At 52.5% G+C, this 15,632-nt stretch overlaps 1 protein-coding gene across 2 annotated transcripts in view; it reads right to left on the reverse strand.

Annotated features, from left to right (window-relative positions):
- ACLY (ATP citrate lyase) overlaps positions 1–15,632 on the reverse strand; it is a 29,792-nt gene extending 14,160 nt beyond the window's left edge. For both annotated transcript variants that reach the window (XM_075443489.1, XM_075443488.1), the window contains exons 1-8: positions 15,532–15,632; positions 7,415–7,584; positions 5,670–5,792; positions 4,309–4,371; positions 3,429–3,619; positions 2,396–2,475; positions 1,755–1,885; positions 160–278 (exon numbers count right to left, since the gene is read on the reverse strand). In XM_075443489.1, the coding sequence (XP_075299604.1) occupies positions 160–278; positions 1,755–1,885; positions 2,396–2,475; positions 3,429–3,619; positions 4,309–4,371; positions 5,670–5,792; positions 7,415–7,573 (866 nt within the window). In that variant the 5' untranslated portion in view covers positions 7,574–7,584; positions 15,532–15,632. The remainder of the gene's footprint in view (positions 1–159; positions 279–1,754; positions 1,886–2,395; positions 2,476–3,428; positions 3,620–4,308; positions 4,372–5,669; positions 5,793–7,414; positions 7,585–15,531) is intronic.

Genomic DNA, 15,632 nt, shown 5'->3' on the forward strand with positions numbered 1-15,632 from the left:
TGCAAGAAATCTGCACAGCAACTTCATTCTGAAGAGGTCCCAAGCAGCCACGGCATGGGAAGGATCGCTTCAGAGCAGTCTCCTTTCCAGAGGCAGCATCAATTACTTTTTTCCAGCACTGGAAATCCACCCCCTCTCTGGAAACCTTGTTCCTGTTACCTGTAAACCACAGAGGCACCACCACCAGCCACCATGGTCCAGATCCTGCCTCGGGGGTTGAGAATAGTCAGCTTCAAGCTGGCTCCGCTCTTCGCATCCAGATCAGCAATGTAGGCTTCCTGCAGACAGAGCAGCAGGCAATTTAAACCTCCTTTGGCATCCTCCTTTTTCAAACCGGAGGGTCCGTTGGGCTGGGCCCGTTTGGACATGCAGAGCTCCCACATCTCCTCTCAGCTACAGCTGAGGGGAGAGCAGAACTACAAACACCATTTTTGGAAGGGACAGAGACCCAGCTTCATCTCGCAGGGGCCAGGCCTGATTTGTGTTAGGTGCTCTCCAAGGCAGAACACTGAAACTTCATGGTTTCACAGTTCTGCATATGACAGTTACAGCACCAGATGCCTCTGAACTGAAAAGCCTTGTTCTGACCTTGTCTGCAGACCGAGACCAGAGGAGATTTAAAACCAGCACACCCACGGCTGCGCTGCGGCCGAGAACGTAATCACCGAGAGTGCTGCAGTTTGGCTCGGCGTGGTGTCCCCGTATCACAGCGTGCTTGCCTGTCACAAAGCACTTCGCTGCGAGTTCATTAAGATGCTCAGCAAAGGCACTGCCGTAATAACCTTCCCAGTGACTTGCGGAGCGATGATTCAGAGGCGAGAACTGAACTAATCTCTTTAAGAGCAAATTGAGTTAAGTGTTGGCATCCAGAGAGTTACATGGAGAGAAATAGCTAAATGGATTTCCTGGCCACGTTACAAAAACCTTCCCCAACTGAAGCAAAATTATAATTATTAAAACGAAAAAGTCAGTACAGAAATCCTTTTGGAGACAGCACAACAGTTGCCTGAATTAAATAACAGAACAATCACGGAGACAGCTCTGCTTCCAGCAGTTTCTGAAGCTGCTGGGAGGCTACGTATGAGGCAGTGCTTATGCAACCAGTAGTACAAACCCATGGATTTGCAGAGGGAACAGACATTTCTAACTTCAAAACAAAACACTGGACTGCAGGCCTCCTCTTAGTCATCACTTTTCAGGAAAACAGGTGCCTTGACATCTTAACTTTTTACTTTGAAGTCTGAGAGATTGTAATTATTTTCTCTGGATTCATACTCACACACAGATTTTGCACACAACTGCTACTCTGCTCCCAGTCACTGAAACACTGAGGGAGCATCAGCTGCCACGAGGCTCTCGGTAACCAGCGCTCCAGCAAAAACTAACGATGCCGACAGGGCAGCAGCGCAGGCAGGCTGTGCAAGTACAGAGCTTCGGCACTCAGCTGGAAGGAAGTTGAATATAAGCCCCCATTTTAAAAAGTCAGTTCTGAATTAAAGAACTGAACCAACACCCAAGCAAAGATGGAGAGCAACTGCAGTTCAGAGCACAGTTGTGAGAAGTCCTTGTCCTACAGCAGCCTGCACACAGGTTTGCACAAGCTCTCATCATGGACAGCAATGCCAAGGTACTTGAAACACAGCAACAAAACCCACAAGTGAGGAAAACCTGGATGCCATGGACACACAGGTGATGTGGAACTAATCTTGAAGACCACAACAGAGGGATTCAGGCCAGAGTGGGTTGTTACTTGCCTCTGGGTAAGCTTCCCTGCCAAAGGGAGGGGGGAACTCCACATCCCCCCACTTCACTTTGCAGATGTAGTCAGCAGTCGCATCAATCTTGGCAGCCAAATCAAGGATGTAGACACCATCGTTAGTCACCACTGCATTTGAAAAAAATACCAGATTTAGCTCTGTTTTCTACACAGAGACGTGCATTACAGATTTACTCATAAAATTTGATACCATGCAGAGATCGTTACAAGAGCTAGGTGACCTTTGTTCCCCTTCCTCTACGTTGGTCACTTAATTGTGTTTACCAAACCCAGCGAGTTCCCTTCAGAATTAACTAGCGACCGTGCTCACGGCCAGGCCCTGGCTCGGGTGCTGCTCTGATCCAACAGAGCAATTTTTACATTCTTCAGCTCTGACTTAACATCCCTTTCAGTGGAATTTTTCATTTCCACCAGGAAATTAGATACCAGAGAACACCTGTAAGCAGTCCTCGTTTTGGATTCATTCAGCTAATAGCTCCAGGACACGTCCTAGCCACTTTTGTGCTTCTTTTGCATATGCCACCTAGCAGTGCTGCGAACCACATAAAACAGAGAAGGACAAAGTACACATTTCAGTATTCTAGAACAGAAAGTCCTACGCCCAGAAATATCTGTTACCTAATGGATTGATCTCGAGGTATGTGAAATACAGATCTTCATAAAGGTTGAACAGGCCACAGATGAAGCTCGCCAGGATGCTGTAAAAAAAAATGTAACACAAGTTCGTTAAAGCAGCCAAATATAAAGCACAGCTTGCTCTGCCTCATTTATATTAGCGACAATCTGCAAAACTACTCTGTATCAATTTCTTTCATTCTCATTCATCTTCCCTGGAAGAAGCCTAGGTGATGACTCAAGGGAAGGAAGACCTTGGTGACTCATCTTAATGAGACTCCACCAAACTCAGCCGAGAACACAGTTGCTCACAACTGTCATAGACGTTCTGGCTGTTTAATCTCGCCAGGAGACAGAAATGCATCGTTGTCTCTCACTGTCAGATACGCATCTTTGTCAGAACCAGGCTTCGTTAGCTGGGACAGGGAAGAGACTGCAGTAAATGGCATTGGTGACAGACTCCTTCAGCCCTTCGGTGCTGAACAGTGCCATCAGCGACTACGTTATGTTTGGAAAAATCCTGACTCATTAAGATAACTAGGTACAGGCATCTAATTAAAGGACATGCAGAAGAATCTTGGAGATCTACAGATAAGCTTGCAGTAAGCAGAGGAATAGCAAGAGAATGCCCTCTTAGACTAGGCCAGAGTAAGGGAGAGTACATTTCTGAATTAGCAATCAGATTCACATCTTATCACCATTTCTACTAACTAAAAGAAACTCTTGTATGCTGGCACGAAGGGTCAAAATTCAAAACACGTCTCCAGCACCTCAGAGGTCAAGACTCCAGCAGACTGAGAAGTGCTCCTGTCAAGTCTAGGCTCAAAGCACTATGAACGCTTACTTTGAGTTTTACAAGCAGCTCGGATAGGGTCAAAGAACTTGGATTTAGGATGCATGGCATATTCTTGAGAGCAGCAAGAAGGGCAAGAGAGCAAGCTTTAGGGGGAAACAGAACAGAGGGATGTTGCACTGAAATAAAGGAGAGGAGCTTCTGGCTGTCTGGCCACGCCTGGAACTGGGCATCTGTACTTACTCCTTTTTATTTGCTGGGGCATGCTGCAGGAGATATTTCTTCACATCCAATTCATTAAGCTTTTCATCCACCGCCACAAGCAGCTTCTGAGCTTTGGCATCAACATCTCCCACATCCACACCACCTTCATGGTGGAAGAGTACGTAGTCTCCCTCGCGGGCAGCGTATATGCACACATAGAACTCTTCGTCCTGCACAGACCCAGGCACAAACATTAGCAAGTCACAGCCAGAGAAGACCTTGAAGAGGAGGCTCCTGTGTCAACGCTGGGGAAGGGGCAGCTGAGCACACCGCCGAGCCTTCCAAGCAGAAGCAGCTCTGGAGCCGCCCAGGCGCTCCGCAGGGCTGTACAGGCATTGCTGGCCTGGGAGGGAGAGCGGCAGGGCCCAGAACGCTTCACCCTGGTGAAACGTGTCAGGGACATCGCTTTCCACTTCTGGAGAACACAACTGAAGGGCAAAGAGGGTCCTTTCTTGCATGCACTGAAAGTACCTGTATCTTGGGCCATTATACCCTTCCCACAAACCGCGGCGGAGTACGAATACTTCACCAGCACAAACTGAGGTTCTCTCGCATCAACAGTTTGTTACCCACACTCGGGAGTGCCAGACCCGAGGAGCAGCGAGCTGCCTTTTCCCAGCCAACCTGGTCCCTCGCAGGTGATCTGTAACCTCCTCCCAGCAGAGTCACGGCAAGCAACACGATTATTAACAACACTTCGCATGGACTAATGCTGTGCCTGCAGGCAGCTCTGACCACACGCAGCGACACCGTCAGCTTAACCGCACGCTCCCAAGCTTCTGCTGTCTCCGCTATATCAACCCACGTGCAAGTCAAGAGATTTAAAAGCACTTTTTAATGCTTTATTTCATATACTAACCTGTTTGTGAGGGACGAAGGGTTCAATCAGAAAATTCTTTAGGATTCCCTTAGCATTAGCAATCTGTAGGCAGAAAACAAGACAAACACCAATAAATGCTTGTCCCATATCCACATTTATGACAGCATTAGTCAAGCTTCGAGAATTAATCAACGCTGCTTTACGATCACTTCCTCCCAAGCACCCTGCCACCGTGCTTCCTGGGGCACCGCACTCCTCGCTCTCCAGCACAGCGTCCAGCGCTGTCACTGCGGACTCCAGGGGACCCGCACTTCACAGGCTGCCGGAGTCGGTCACCTTGCCCTCGCCCAACAGGACAGACGGCTATCAGAATTACACCAGAATGGCTCTTCTACATCTCCTGTCCCAGAGACAGCACTTTTACAGAGCACTGCTTAGCGCAGCGTGAAACGCGATGGTGTGAGCCACCCTGCTGCCCACACCAAGTCTCCTGGCTCAAGGGACATTCCCACACAAGCCACGGGAGACAACCCCTGCTCCCGAGGACACTGCTGCGGGAGCAAACATCACTGGTCACGAGTCCTTGGCACGGTCCTTCCTTTAGATGGGGTGGTTGTATGGTGCTAAAGAAGCGATTTCAACACCCGTGGCTTTCCTGGGGGGCAGGCACACAAGGTGCAGCTGCCTGCTGCTTCCCAGCGGCCCCCAGGCAGCCTCGGTGGCTGGGCTGCACGGCTCGGTGCTGAAGCAGCAGCAAATCAATCACAGCGGGGCAAGGCATTGGCTTCCTTGAGGTGGCAGAACTCGACCAGCCCCTGAAACACCGCAGCTGGGATGGCAGGCATTTCTTAATCATTAGCACTGCAGTGTTGTTCCCAGGAGAACAAACATTGCAAGCCAGCGCCGAGTTAAAATAAGGACTTGAAGTAACACGCAGTCATCAGCCAAAACACACCGGCTGGCTCCAACAGGAGGACGACTTCATGACAGCTTTTATATTTGTCTTGTTAAATCTGCCTTGGGTATTGAAGTGCAGCAGCTACGCCCACCAGACACAGCATCTGAGCTATCAACTGCTGACTCCCCGGTGGAAGGGATTTTCCAGACGGCGCTAATTGCTGCTGAGCTCCCCCCGCACCGGCCCCCTGCAGCAGGCTCGGGCAGAGGACGGGGATCGGGAGCGCCGAGCTGCGCTCCCTGTCAAGGCACGTCGCTCACCAGTGCCCATCCACCAGCACAAAGTTCACACGTGGGACAGTTTCGCACTTGCTTTGACATCAGCATGACACGCACTTTAAACCAGAAGGCAGAGAAATACCTGCACACCAGCTCCTGCCCCGCAAGCGGGCCGAAAAGGCAGAAGGGAAGAGTGACGGTTTTGCTGCGCAGGCGGCACTCACCGTGGTTTCTTGGCCCAGACGCTGTTTGAGCCAAACCTTCACCTGATCCAGAGTGAGGTTAATGCCAACCAGTCCAAGCTTCCCACGTCTCTTTATTAGCTGATCTGGCTTCACCACTAAACGCTGCAACATTGTGCAAGAGAGATTAAAAGAAAGACGCGTTAGAAAGTGATTTTGGTCAAGTGATTCTCTGCAGATAGCGAAGCAAAAGCTTAAATAAATTCTGTACAGCAAACATCTTTGCAGAATTTCTTTAATTTCTTGGCCAGTGCACCTCCTGGTACAACAAGCCTGCAGTTTTCTTCACGCTGTACTTTGAGAAGAGCTGCCATATTTCTACTCAGATGTGAGTATACATCAGAGACTGAGGTGACAGCTTCTTTTGGGTTTTCTTGATGAACTTTGATAACTCTTTCAAAGCAGCTGTTAGGATGGGGCATATGTACTCACTTTCTGTAGGAAAAAAAATCATGCTGAAAAGTGTACAGCATCCTGTCAGTTTTGCAAACTGCAACATGCATCGTGAGATCATGAAATTAATATTTCTCTGTGAGCAGTGGCTCATAAGGAGAAGCTGCTAGAGACAGGGCAAGCACAGGCAGCTGCTCAGAGAGGAAGGTCCTGCTGTCACTGCACACGAGACTGGCAAGGGCCAGGGGTCCTGCGCGTTTACTCAGCTGGCAGTGGCTCTCTACAAGATACCTATGGAAAGCTCTTCCTAGGTAACACACTTATCTCCAGCTTGCGGGTGGGTTTGGTATTTTTGGTTGGTTGTGTTGTTTTTCTTTTAAATAAGAAATGGTTGCCATTCTCCTGTACAGCTGACACGTCCTGGAACTTCAGCAACTGCCAGCGTGGTCAGCACACAACAGGCTGCGGCACAGAATGCTGACCGTGGTCTTTCTGCTGGACCCTGTAGCCCCTTCCAGCAGCACAGAACTCTGCCTACTCCAGTGCGTGAGTGAACTGCTGCAAGACAGCGTCCGTGCCCCCTTTTGGCTTTCTGCAAGTCTTTCAGAAGCACAGATGCTGTCTCCCAGCAGTTCACTCACGCACTGGAGTACAGAACGTTTATTAATGTGGTGCAGGGCTTTTACCAGTCAGTCAGTAAAGGACTGTGAAACATTCATGTTCTACCAGCCAATGACTTAATTAACCACTGGAAAGGAATCAGCTTGGACAATGAATAAAAAGAGCTCTGGACATGTTTTCTCTACAGAAAGTGCATGGCTATGAAACACAGAGATATGAAAGATCTTGCATGGCAAAAGCAGAAAATGAAGTTTTGCCTGACATTTCACTTGGATGCAGGAAGCGAAGCAGTATCCCAACTGAACGGAGAAGCTACCCATGGAGAAAGCAGTCCATGATTCCAGAAAGTAAGGGTTTGAGAGCAGGGACTGGCATCTCAAGAGACTCCTGCTTTGTCTGAATTAGTCTCATTTACTGTCTGTGTGGTTATTAGAAGCTTCTGGTTTGCAGATATCTCTGCTCATGTATTTCACAGTCCTTAAAGGAATTTTATAACCCGGCTCCCTAGAAGGTGATACGACAGCCTTGAAGCAAGGCTTGTTTCTTCATCAGTGTTGCAAATGAATGTTGCAGAGCAGCAGCAGCGACCGGTCCTTCAGGAAAGATGCGGAGCACGGCTCTGCTCGCAACCTGCCGCAGCACGACGTGCCGTGCCCGGCAGGGAGCAGCCCAGGCGGGCAGGGTTTTGTCCGCGGAAGGCAGCTCGCTCTTACCTCGCTCAGGAGCCACGGATGGTCCTGGGTGAGCCGTGCCCAGTCAGTGTCTGGGGTGACTCGGGCATACTTGAAACGGTTCTGGATGGCAGAGGATGTACAGATGTACTTGTACAAGAACTCCTTCCCTGTCTGCTCAGAGATGGCTTTGGCTGACATGGCTACCTAGTCTGAATTGGAAAAAACAAACAAACAAAAAACCCCATAATCAGGAACAGAGTCCAGTTCTCACAGAACACTCCCGATCACCTAGCTCAGTGCAAAACCAAAGCAAATACAGAGCTGGGGCTGTGTCTCCCCGTTAGAAATAAGGCTGTAAAACTCACCCCATAAGCAAGAACTATTCCATGCTGCTTAAAACCTCTCCCCCATTCCACTGCCCCGAACGCTGTTTCGGTCCGGCCTCGCCTCCCCGCAGCCACCACTGCCCCTCGGCCACACCTGCCCGCTCCGAGCACCCCACGGCCTCGAGGGGAGCGCTCAGCTACGCGAGCTCGTCTCAAACGACGCAGCACCCCGGGTTCGCTGCTCTGGGATCCATGCAACACACACCTACCGTTTCTTCTAGTTCAGTGCCAGGGAGCGACAAGGCAACAGGGGAGGGAAACCTTCCCTCCCACGTGTTTTCTTCCAGAACGTCACACTTCCAGTCTGAGCTTGACTGGAAATTAGCAATCCCCCACACCTTATTCTAAAGGGAAAAGAAAATGTTGCCAATATGATCAGGACCAGAACACATTTCTATCATTGTTTTGTTTCAGAACCTAGATGTCTTGGAGGCAGCTTCACACCCTACAGAATAAGATGCTCAAGACACAGAAGACTAAAGGTAAGACAGCTAGGGTTTGTCTGCTTTTTTTGAGAAAAATCATCCTAACGTCAGGGCCTTCCTGGAGATGGCTTTCTTCTCTTTTCAAGAGTGCACTCTAAACTGACATAAATAAGTGACTTCTGATCTCAAGGCTGTAACTTTTCTTCCTGATATGCAACAAAGTCATAGGTGTCAAAGACACATTTATTTTTGGCTGCAGTAGGCAATTATTTAAAAGAATATTTCATCCCAGCCACCTGCCTGCATGTGCTGCACCTCAGAACCGAGTCCTGTGACGAGCCAGAGGCCAAGAGGCAGTTACCATTTTTCTGAGGGGTCAGACTGCTGACAGAGAAGCTCGAGCAGATGCTCGTGCTGCATTCTGAGTGACCGGAGATCACGCCACTGTTCCCCGAGCACAGTCGGAAACACAAAAGCGCACTTAGGATGGTTTCTGAGAGAGCTGCAAAGCAGAAAGGCACCGACACAGAAGAGAGGAGCTCAGATTCCATCTGAGCATCTGGACAGTGAAGTATCTGAACGGCTCAGTAAGCCCGACTAACCGCCCGTGCCCTCACAAGGCAGATACCCCACTCACGACCCATAGAGGGAAACAGTTCCAAAATTCCAGTTATTTCTTGTGCTACCTCTGGGTAATAACCATTAGTAACCAACTGGGTTATTCATCCTGTAACCAAGCACAGAATATGCCAGGGAATAATTTGCCACCATTAGAAATAAAAGACCTTTTGCCCTAGAGCAGGAAGAAGGAGGTTTGGTCCCCCTGTTCCCCCCAAAACGGACAAAATATTTATTCTGCAGCAGACAGTAGTAGGAGGCAGGCTGCATTCGCTGTATATATTAACTAAGCAAGTACTGTTACTGATTGCTGACATCCTTTCAAACGCAATTCAAGTGTTAAAATAGAAAAGGAGAAGCCCTTTCTGTAAGAAAGGGCAAAAGATGTTAAAAACCCCCGGTGTTCCTGCTTTCAGAGAACGATCGTTATGTAAAACTCCAGCATGTTTGCAGTGCAGCTGCCAGTTTAATCCCATTCCAAAACAGCATCAGGCAGTGTTTCTGAAGCACCCTACCTTTCTTCAGAGGATCAAAAACCCCATTCTTGTGGCCACAAACACTTGCACCTAATATTTAGTCTTCAAAGAACAACCCCCCCTGTGTTTTTATTGCCCCAGTGCTGAAGTTGACACAGCCTAAGGAGCACGGAGCTCTGGAGAACAGGCCAAAGGAGCCCAAGCACATTTGGTTTGGCCCTGTGAAGCAAGATGCACGTCCTACCATCCCACCCCCCTTGCAGCCCCCTCTGACACAGCCCAGGCAAACGCTCCGCGGAGGCTGCCGTGTCCGCTTCGTTGGCTCTCTGAGGGGCACTCCTAAAAACACGCATTCGGAGATGCTGTGGGAACGGAGTTGTCTCAGAAAAACACCGAGAGCCACTGAATCTGTCAAGTCCTGGGCTACAAGGCGCCGTTCTGCAGTAGCCATCTAGGACTTCCATCGGGTGCTCCCAAATACAAAGAGAGCGCGACACTGAGACAGCGCAGTTACCGCCAGGCGAGGACTTACAGCTATCGGGGAACCACCACCACCACCAGCAGCACGTACTGGAAGAGGAAGCGGAGTCAGGGGAGGGGGAGTGCTGGGTACCAGTGGATCAACCTCAAACACTTTCGGAGCTGGAAGGCTTACTGCATAACCTTCTTACACAGGCTGCAATTCCGGCCGTACGCTAAGCATGGACGCTGAAGTTGGACACAGGTCCATCTCTGCTTGGTGTGAAACCCTCACAGCTTTCCAGAAGGGTAGGAGTTTTGACTGGAAGGAGAGGGAGGCGAAGGGGGGCAGAGTGGGTGACAGCCTCAAGGGGAAGCCACCCGCAGCAGGTACGCGGCAGGGAGCTGGCAGGCGAGCTCTGTGTCGGACGGGTTGCAGACATGGCTTCTGCAGATCTCTGTACAAAACCCCGTCTGCTGCCCCTTGCAAGTCCCTGCCCATCTTTGCCCTGCAAATGCCACAAAACTGGAGGAGCGTAAGCTGTGTTGTAACCTGCATCAAACACTCCAAGAGTAGCAAGGTTGCTTTGATTGCTTCATCTTTATTAGCGAGGAAGCTGCAAGAGACAGAATGGTTCAAACCAACTCGAGCTTGCTGCAGCGGACTAAGAGGAATCGCAGGTGGGCTGGCAAAACTGGTTTGCACCTATCCTCTGCTAATCGTGGATCAGTTCCACAGCGTTGTTCTGAGACAGCTTTTCTTAGTTATCAGGCACTGTCTGTGCATCAGGTCGGCACTGTCCACACCAACACGCGCCAGCTTCGCTGACCAAAAGCTTACAGCTTTACTATATGGGCAGTCAGCCCCAGGCTAGCTACAGAGGAAGACTTTCCAAAGCGACAGGAGCGGCTGTATGTTGGGCTAGTGGTAGGTAGAGCTGTAAGAAAAAAAAAAAACCCACCAGAAAAAACCACAAACCTTATTCTGCAAGCACACACAGACATACTCAGTTCCCACAAACACCACTCTACTACCTCGTCTTCGCAGCGGTGCACACATGCTACAGTAACTCATCTGTACCACAGTGCCAAAAACTTTCCATTACGATTTTTGCTTTAAAGCAGTGCTATTTCTGAGAGCAAATCCTGCTCCCAAGTTACCTGCAGCTATTTATTTTCTCTGGTAGGAAGCTGGAATACCCTTGCTTTCAAAGCCCTCAGAAATCCATCAACTGCCTCCTCTACAATACGCCAAAGGCCAGTCCCAGAGAAATATGTCACATTTCACTGCAGCAGAAGCAGATGGATGAAATGGTCAGCATATTTCTTAATCTAAAAAAAAAAATAATCTAAGTATTTTTCACTTCACCAGGGTGAACAATATTGCAGATCTTCAGTCCACATTTGCAAATCAAACCAATCAAGCTGATGCTAGTTATGCCAATGACCAAGCTGTAACTGTCTGCAATCACAGGAAACTGGACATCCCTCAGGTCACAGTAAAAACAGTCCTGCAAGATGTCAGTGGGAACATCAGTGACGTACGTGGGATTGCTTAAACCTCGGGGACACAAAGTGCAGGGGCAGTCCCACAGGGCACGGCACTGTGAAGCTGCTCTTCTCTCAGAAGCTTTGCTGGCCTCCTTCATGCCTCCACGTTCTGCTGCTCCCCTGGTTTCTCTCCCGATTTCATCACCTCGTTTTTGCAATAACGCTACTGGGGTAAAGAGAGAGAAAACCTAGAGGATTATTACCGCAGCAGGAGATGAAAAATGACAAAATCCTTGTGTCATGGCAACCGAACAGCAGGAATGAGCTATTCTACCCTTATCTGCCCATGGTTCTCCAAGACATTTCCTAATCATTAGCAAGTCTTTAATCACACCCCTTACTCAGTTCTTCCATGGCTCCAACCCTGTCTTTCTCATGGGGTAGACAGTACAAAACAACTGCTTCTGTCTGCTGAATCGTCAAGCTAAAAGTTCAGCGGGTGGGAGGGGGGGAATCCATTGGGCATCAGCAATTCCGAGCTGTACGTGCTGGTGCAGGTCCCTCATCAGCCAGAGGGACACAATCAGGGCAGTCGGAGCAGACCGAGCGCACGCACCGACTGCAGGTCGCTGCCGAACCAGAGGAGCAGAATCTTCGCAGTTTCCCAAGAATGAGGCAGGTTACGGCTCTCCTCCGTCATGGACAATCTTATTTTCAGCCACGCTTAGTGCCTGCAGTACCAGCCAGTGCTGATGAGAGTAATGGATGCACCTCTGAAGAAAGACAGAGGCAGGCAGGGAAAAAATAATTCCCTTTCTCCATGCCAAATACAAAGCTCTAGGATAACGGTCTCTTCTCCTGCTGCTTTGCTCCCAGACACTGCTCTGTTCAGGATTCATTAGGCAAGACTGACCTGCCATTTTCTTGTGACTTCAGCCCCCAGATCTTGCGACCAGCACACACAACATGAGATTCACGTCAGCAACACAGAACGCCTTTTCCAGCCTGCTCTTAACGCGTATCCTCTGCTGCAGAAGATTTAGGATAGGGGCAGGTACAATTTTCTGACCTGTAATGCCTCTCCGGCTGCCTGTGATCATTTGCTGCCCGTTCTGTGAGCTCCGCACTGCGCCCGCATGATGACAGCTCGTCAGATCCAGTCATTAGAACGGCCTCGCCTTCTCCTTGAAGGGTCTACGATGGAAACACGGTTGGTTCCTGGCCAAACTTGCTGAGTGAAGGACAAACTACTGCCACTTGATAGCACTTTCCACAGTAGGTGCCATGAACTTTTCAGTTAAAATGCAACAGATCAGAGGAGCACGGAATAGTTCAGGTCAGAAGGGGCCCCGGGAGGTTGCCCAGCCCAGCCCGAAGCTCGAAGCAGGGTCGGCTCTGAAGGCAGCCTGGGTCACCAGGACCACTCCTGCGCTCGGAGCCTGCTGTCCTTTACTTCTGCAGCAGAGGCAAAGAGCTCTGTGGAAAGGACATCGCCCATCCAGTCTTGTCTTGACAAGAGGGTTACCAGTGTTAGGAGTAAGTTATTCCTGGAAGCGTCACCGATTTCCACGAACGACCAGCGTTCATTTACCAAGGCTCTCAAACAGCTTCCCTGCCACAGAGACCTTCACAGCACCACCCGCACCCACCGACTTAAAAAGTGCTGCTTTTCAGCCTCCACTAGCAAGTCCAGAGCACGTGAGAGAAATGGGTTAGATCACATTTTCAAGGGCTCAGAAGCCCTTATTCCTTCAAAACATCACCTGCCAAATATGTTAAAAAAAAAAGTTTCTTAAGAAAGCTTCTCAAGTATATCAGCGTGAGAAAAAGAGTGTAATGGTGGCAAGTTAGACCAGGACTAAAGAGCTGGATATTGTGTTTGCTGTGACACAACTGACACCTCTGCCCCAACGCAGCAGCGACTAGCTGCAAGGGAAAATGCAACACGGTCCAGGGAAAGAGAGACGGGGGGGACGAGAGGAGACTTTCTTGGCAACAGAACCCAGGCAGGGCCTCCTGGACTCCCAAAGGGATCGGGTGATGTGGCGCTACTCATACTCAGCACAATACGGTCTACTCTACAAGGGCAGAAAAAAAGTTAAAGACATCAATTCTTTTTGGGTTTTTTAAAAACCCTTTCTGGTCTCAGAGGTGTAACTCCATGAGCTTCACACCAGCTTGAGCTCACACCGAACACGGCGCTCATGCACGCAGTTTGCTTCGATCCTGATCCGTACCACACTCCAACCATATCCAAGCGATGCTTTTGTTGGGAGAAGACCTCCCTCTCTAGTAAAGATTTCTCCCAAGAACTACGTCAACAAAAACCACACTGCAAAGCAACCTTCCCCCAAGTCCTTTAGCAACAGCTCAAGACCAGCCCGCAGCAGAAGCCCCGCGCCAGCTCCCACCTGGCGGACGTGGGTGCTGTCACCAGCGGCCAGCGAGGGCTCAGGAGAAGACGCCGCGCTGCAGCCGGCCGCCTTCGCGGGTCAGGACAGCTCCGTGCTGCGCTACGAAACGCCCGGCACTGTCCTGGCGTGGTGGAAGCAGGCGCACCGGCTAAGGCAGCGAGCACGCCGACTGCCCGGCTCCGAGGAGGCCGCCCGCAGACGGGGAACCTCCGAGAGCAAAATGGCAGCCAGGGAGGGGAACAGACTGCGAAGCCAGGCAGGCCCGGCTAGTGGAGAGCAGCAGACGGGCTCCAAACACGTGGGCTATGGGGAATCCTGCCTTTAAAGGCCATCTCATTCTGCAGCCTTGGGGAAGGTCCTTAACAACTTCATTCCTCACATCCTTCCCCACATCGCTTCGCAGAGCGGACGGCGGCAGCGTGTACTCCGGCCTGTGGCCGTCCCTCGAGTCGGGTCCCACCCGAGCAGGGCTGCCAAGGGCAGGACGAGCGCTGCTGGCCGGAGAGCACGCCTTCTGCGCGGTCAGAGCAGCCCTGCGTGTGGGGAACTCCACAGGCTCTCAACAACAGCGTGGGGCAGCAGGGCCCCAACCGCAATGAAGAACACAGAGCGGAGGTCTACAGAATCCCAGCATGGTGGGGTTTGGCGGGGACCTCTGTGGGTCCCCCAGCCCAACCCCCTGCCCAAGCAGGGTCACCCAGAGCAGGCTGCACAGCACCGCGGCCAGGCGGGGCTGGAATATCTCCAGAGAAGGAGACTCCACAGCCTCCCTGGGCAGCCTGGGCCAGGGCTCCGTCACCCTCAGAGGGAAGAAGTTCTTCCTCGGGTTCAGCTGGAGCTTCCTCTGCCCCAGTTTGTGCCCGTTACCCCTTGTCCTGTTGCTGGGCACCACTGGGAAGAGTCTGGCCCTGTCCTCCTGACCCCCCCCCCGCAGATATTTAGAGGCATTTCTAAGGTCCCCTCTCAGCCTTCTCTTCTCCAGGCTGAACAAGCCCAGCTCCCTCAGCCTCTCCTCGCAGGAGAGATGCTCCAGTCCCCTCCTCATCCTCGCAGCCCTCCGCTGGACTCTCTCCAGTAGCTCCTCGTCTCTCTCGAACTGGGGAGCCCAGCACTGGACACAGCACTGCAGATGGGGCCTCACCAGGGCAGAGCGGAGGCGAAAGACAAACCCCGTCCTCAGGACGCGCCTCAGCTCCGAGTCTTGGGACGCTGCGCAGACAACAGCCACAGCCTAACAGACCGCAGCGCAGCCCGTCCCGCAGCGAGCAGGCTCCAGCGCCGCGCGGTAACCGGCAGGCGGCGGGCAGAGCGCTGGAGAAGGGCCCGCCCGAGCTCCCGGAGCTCCCGCAGCCGTCAGGGCCGCCCGGGGGGAGCCCGGCGGACCCAGAGCCGCTGGCCCCGCCGCCAGAGCCAGGGCGCAAACGGGGAGACCCCGGGACGGGGGGTGCCGCCGCGGGACCCGCCCCGGGGGAACCCGCGCTGCCGGCGGCGGGGGGGGACGCAGGGAGCGAGCGTGCGGGGCTGCACCGCGGCGGGCACCCACCGGCCCCCCCCGAGCCGAGGCTTCGCCCTCCCGGACCCGGCCGGGAGCGGACCGGCGGGAAGCGGCGCCGGGAGCACGGGGCTCCGGCTCCGCCCTGCGCCGGGACGCTCGCTGCTCCGCCGCCGGCCCGCGACGGGACCGAGACCGCGGCGCTGCCCGTGGGCCAGCTCCCGGGGCCCGCCCGCCGCGCAGCCAGCGGCCAGGGCCGGGCTGGGGCCGCCCAGCAGCGCTACCGGCCGCGGCCTCCCCCGGCTCCCGGCCAGCTCCCACCCGTGGCGGCGGAGCACTGCCACCCCGCTCCCGCCGCCCCCCCCCGGCCGGAGCCGCCCTGGGCCCGCACTCACCCGGGCGCCCGCTCGGCCGCGCTGCCCCCTCCGCCCGGCGCCGCCGCCTTTTGTTCGCTGCGGCGCGGCGCGGCCTCCCCGGCCCATCGGGCTACGGGCGC

The sequence above is a fragment of the Opisthocomus hoazin genome, chromosome 26 (genome assembly GCF_030867145.1).
Source record: "Opisthocomus hoazin isolate bOpiHoa1 chromosome 26, bOpiHoa1.hap1, whole genome shotgun sequence".
NCBI classification, from domain to species: Eukaryota; Metazoa; Chordata; class Aves; order Opisthocomiformes; family Opisthocomidae; genus Opisthocomus; species Opisthocomus hoazin.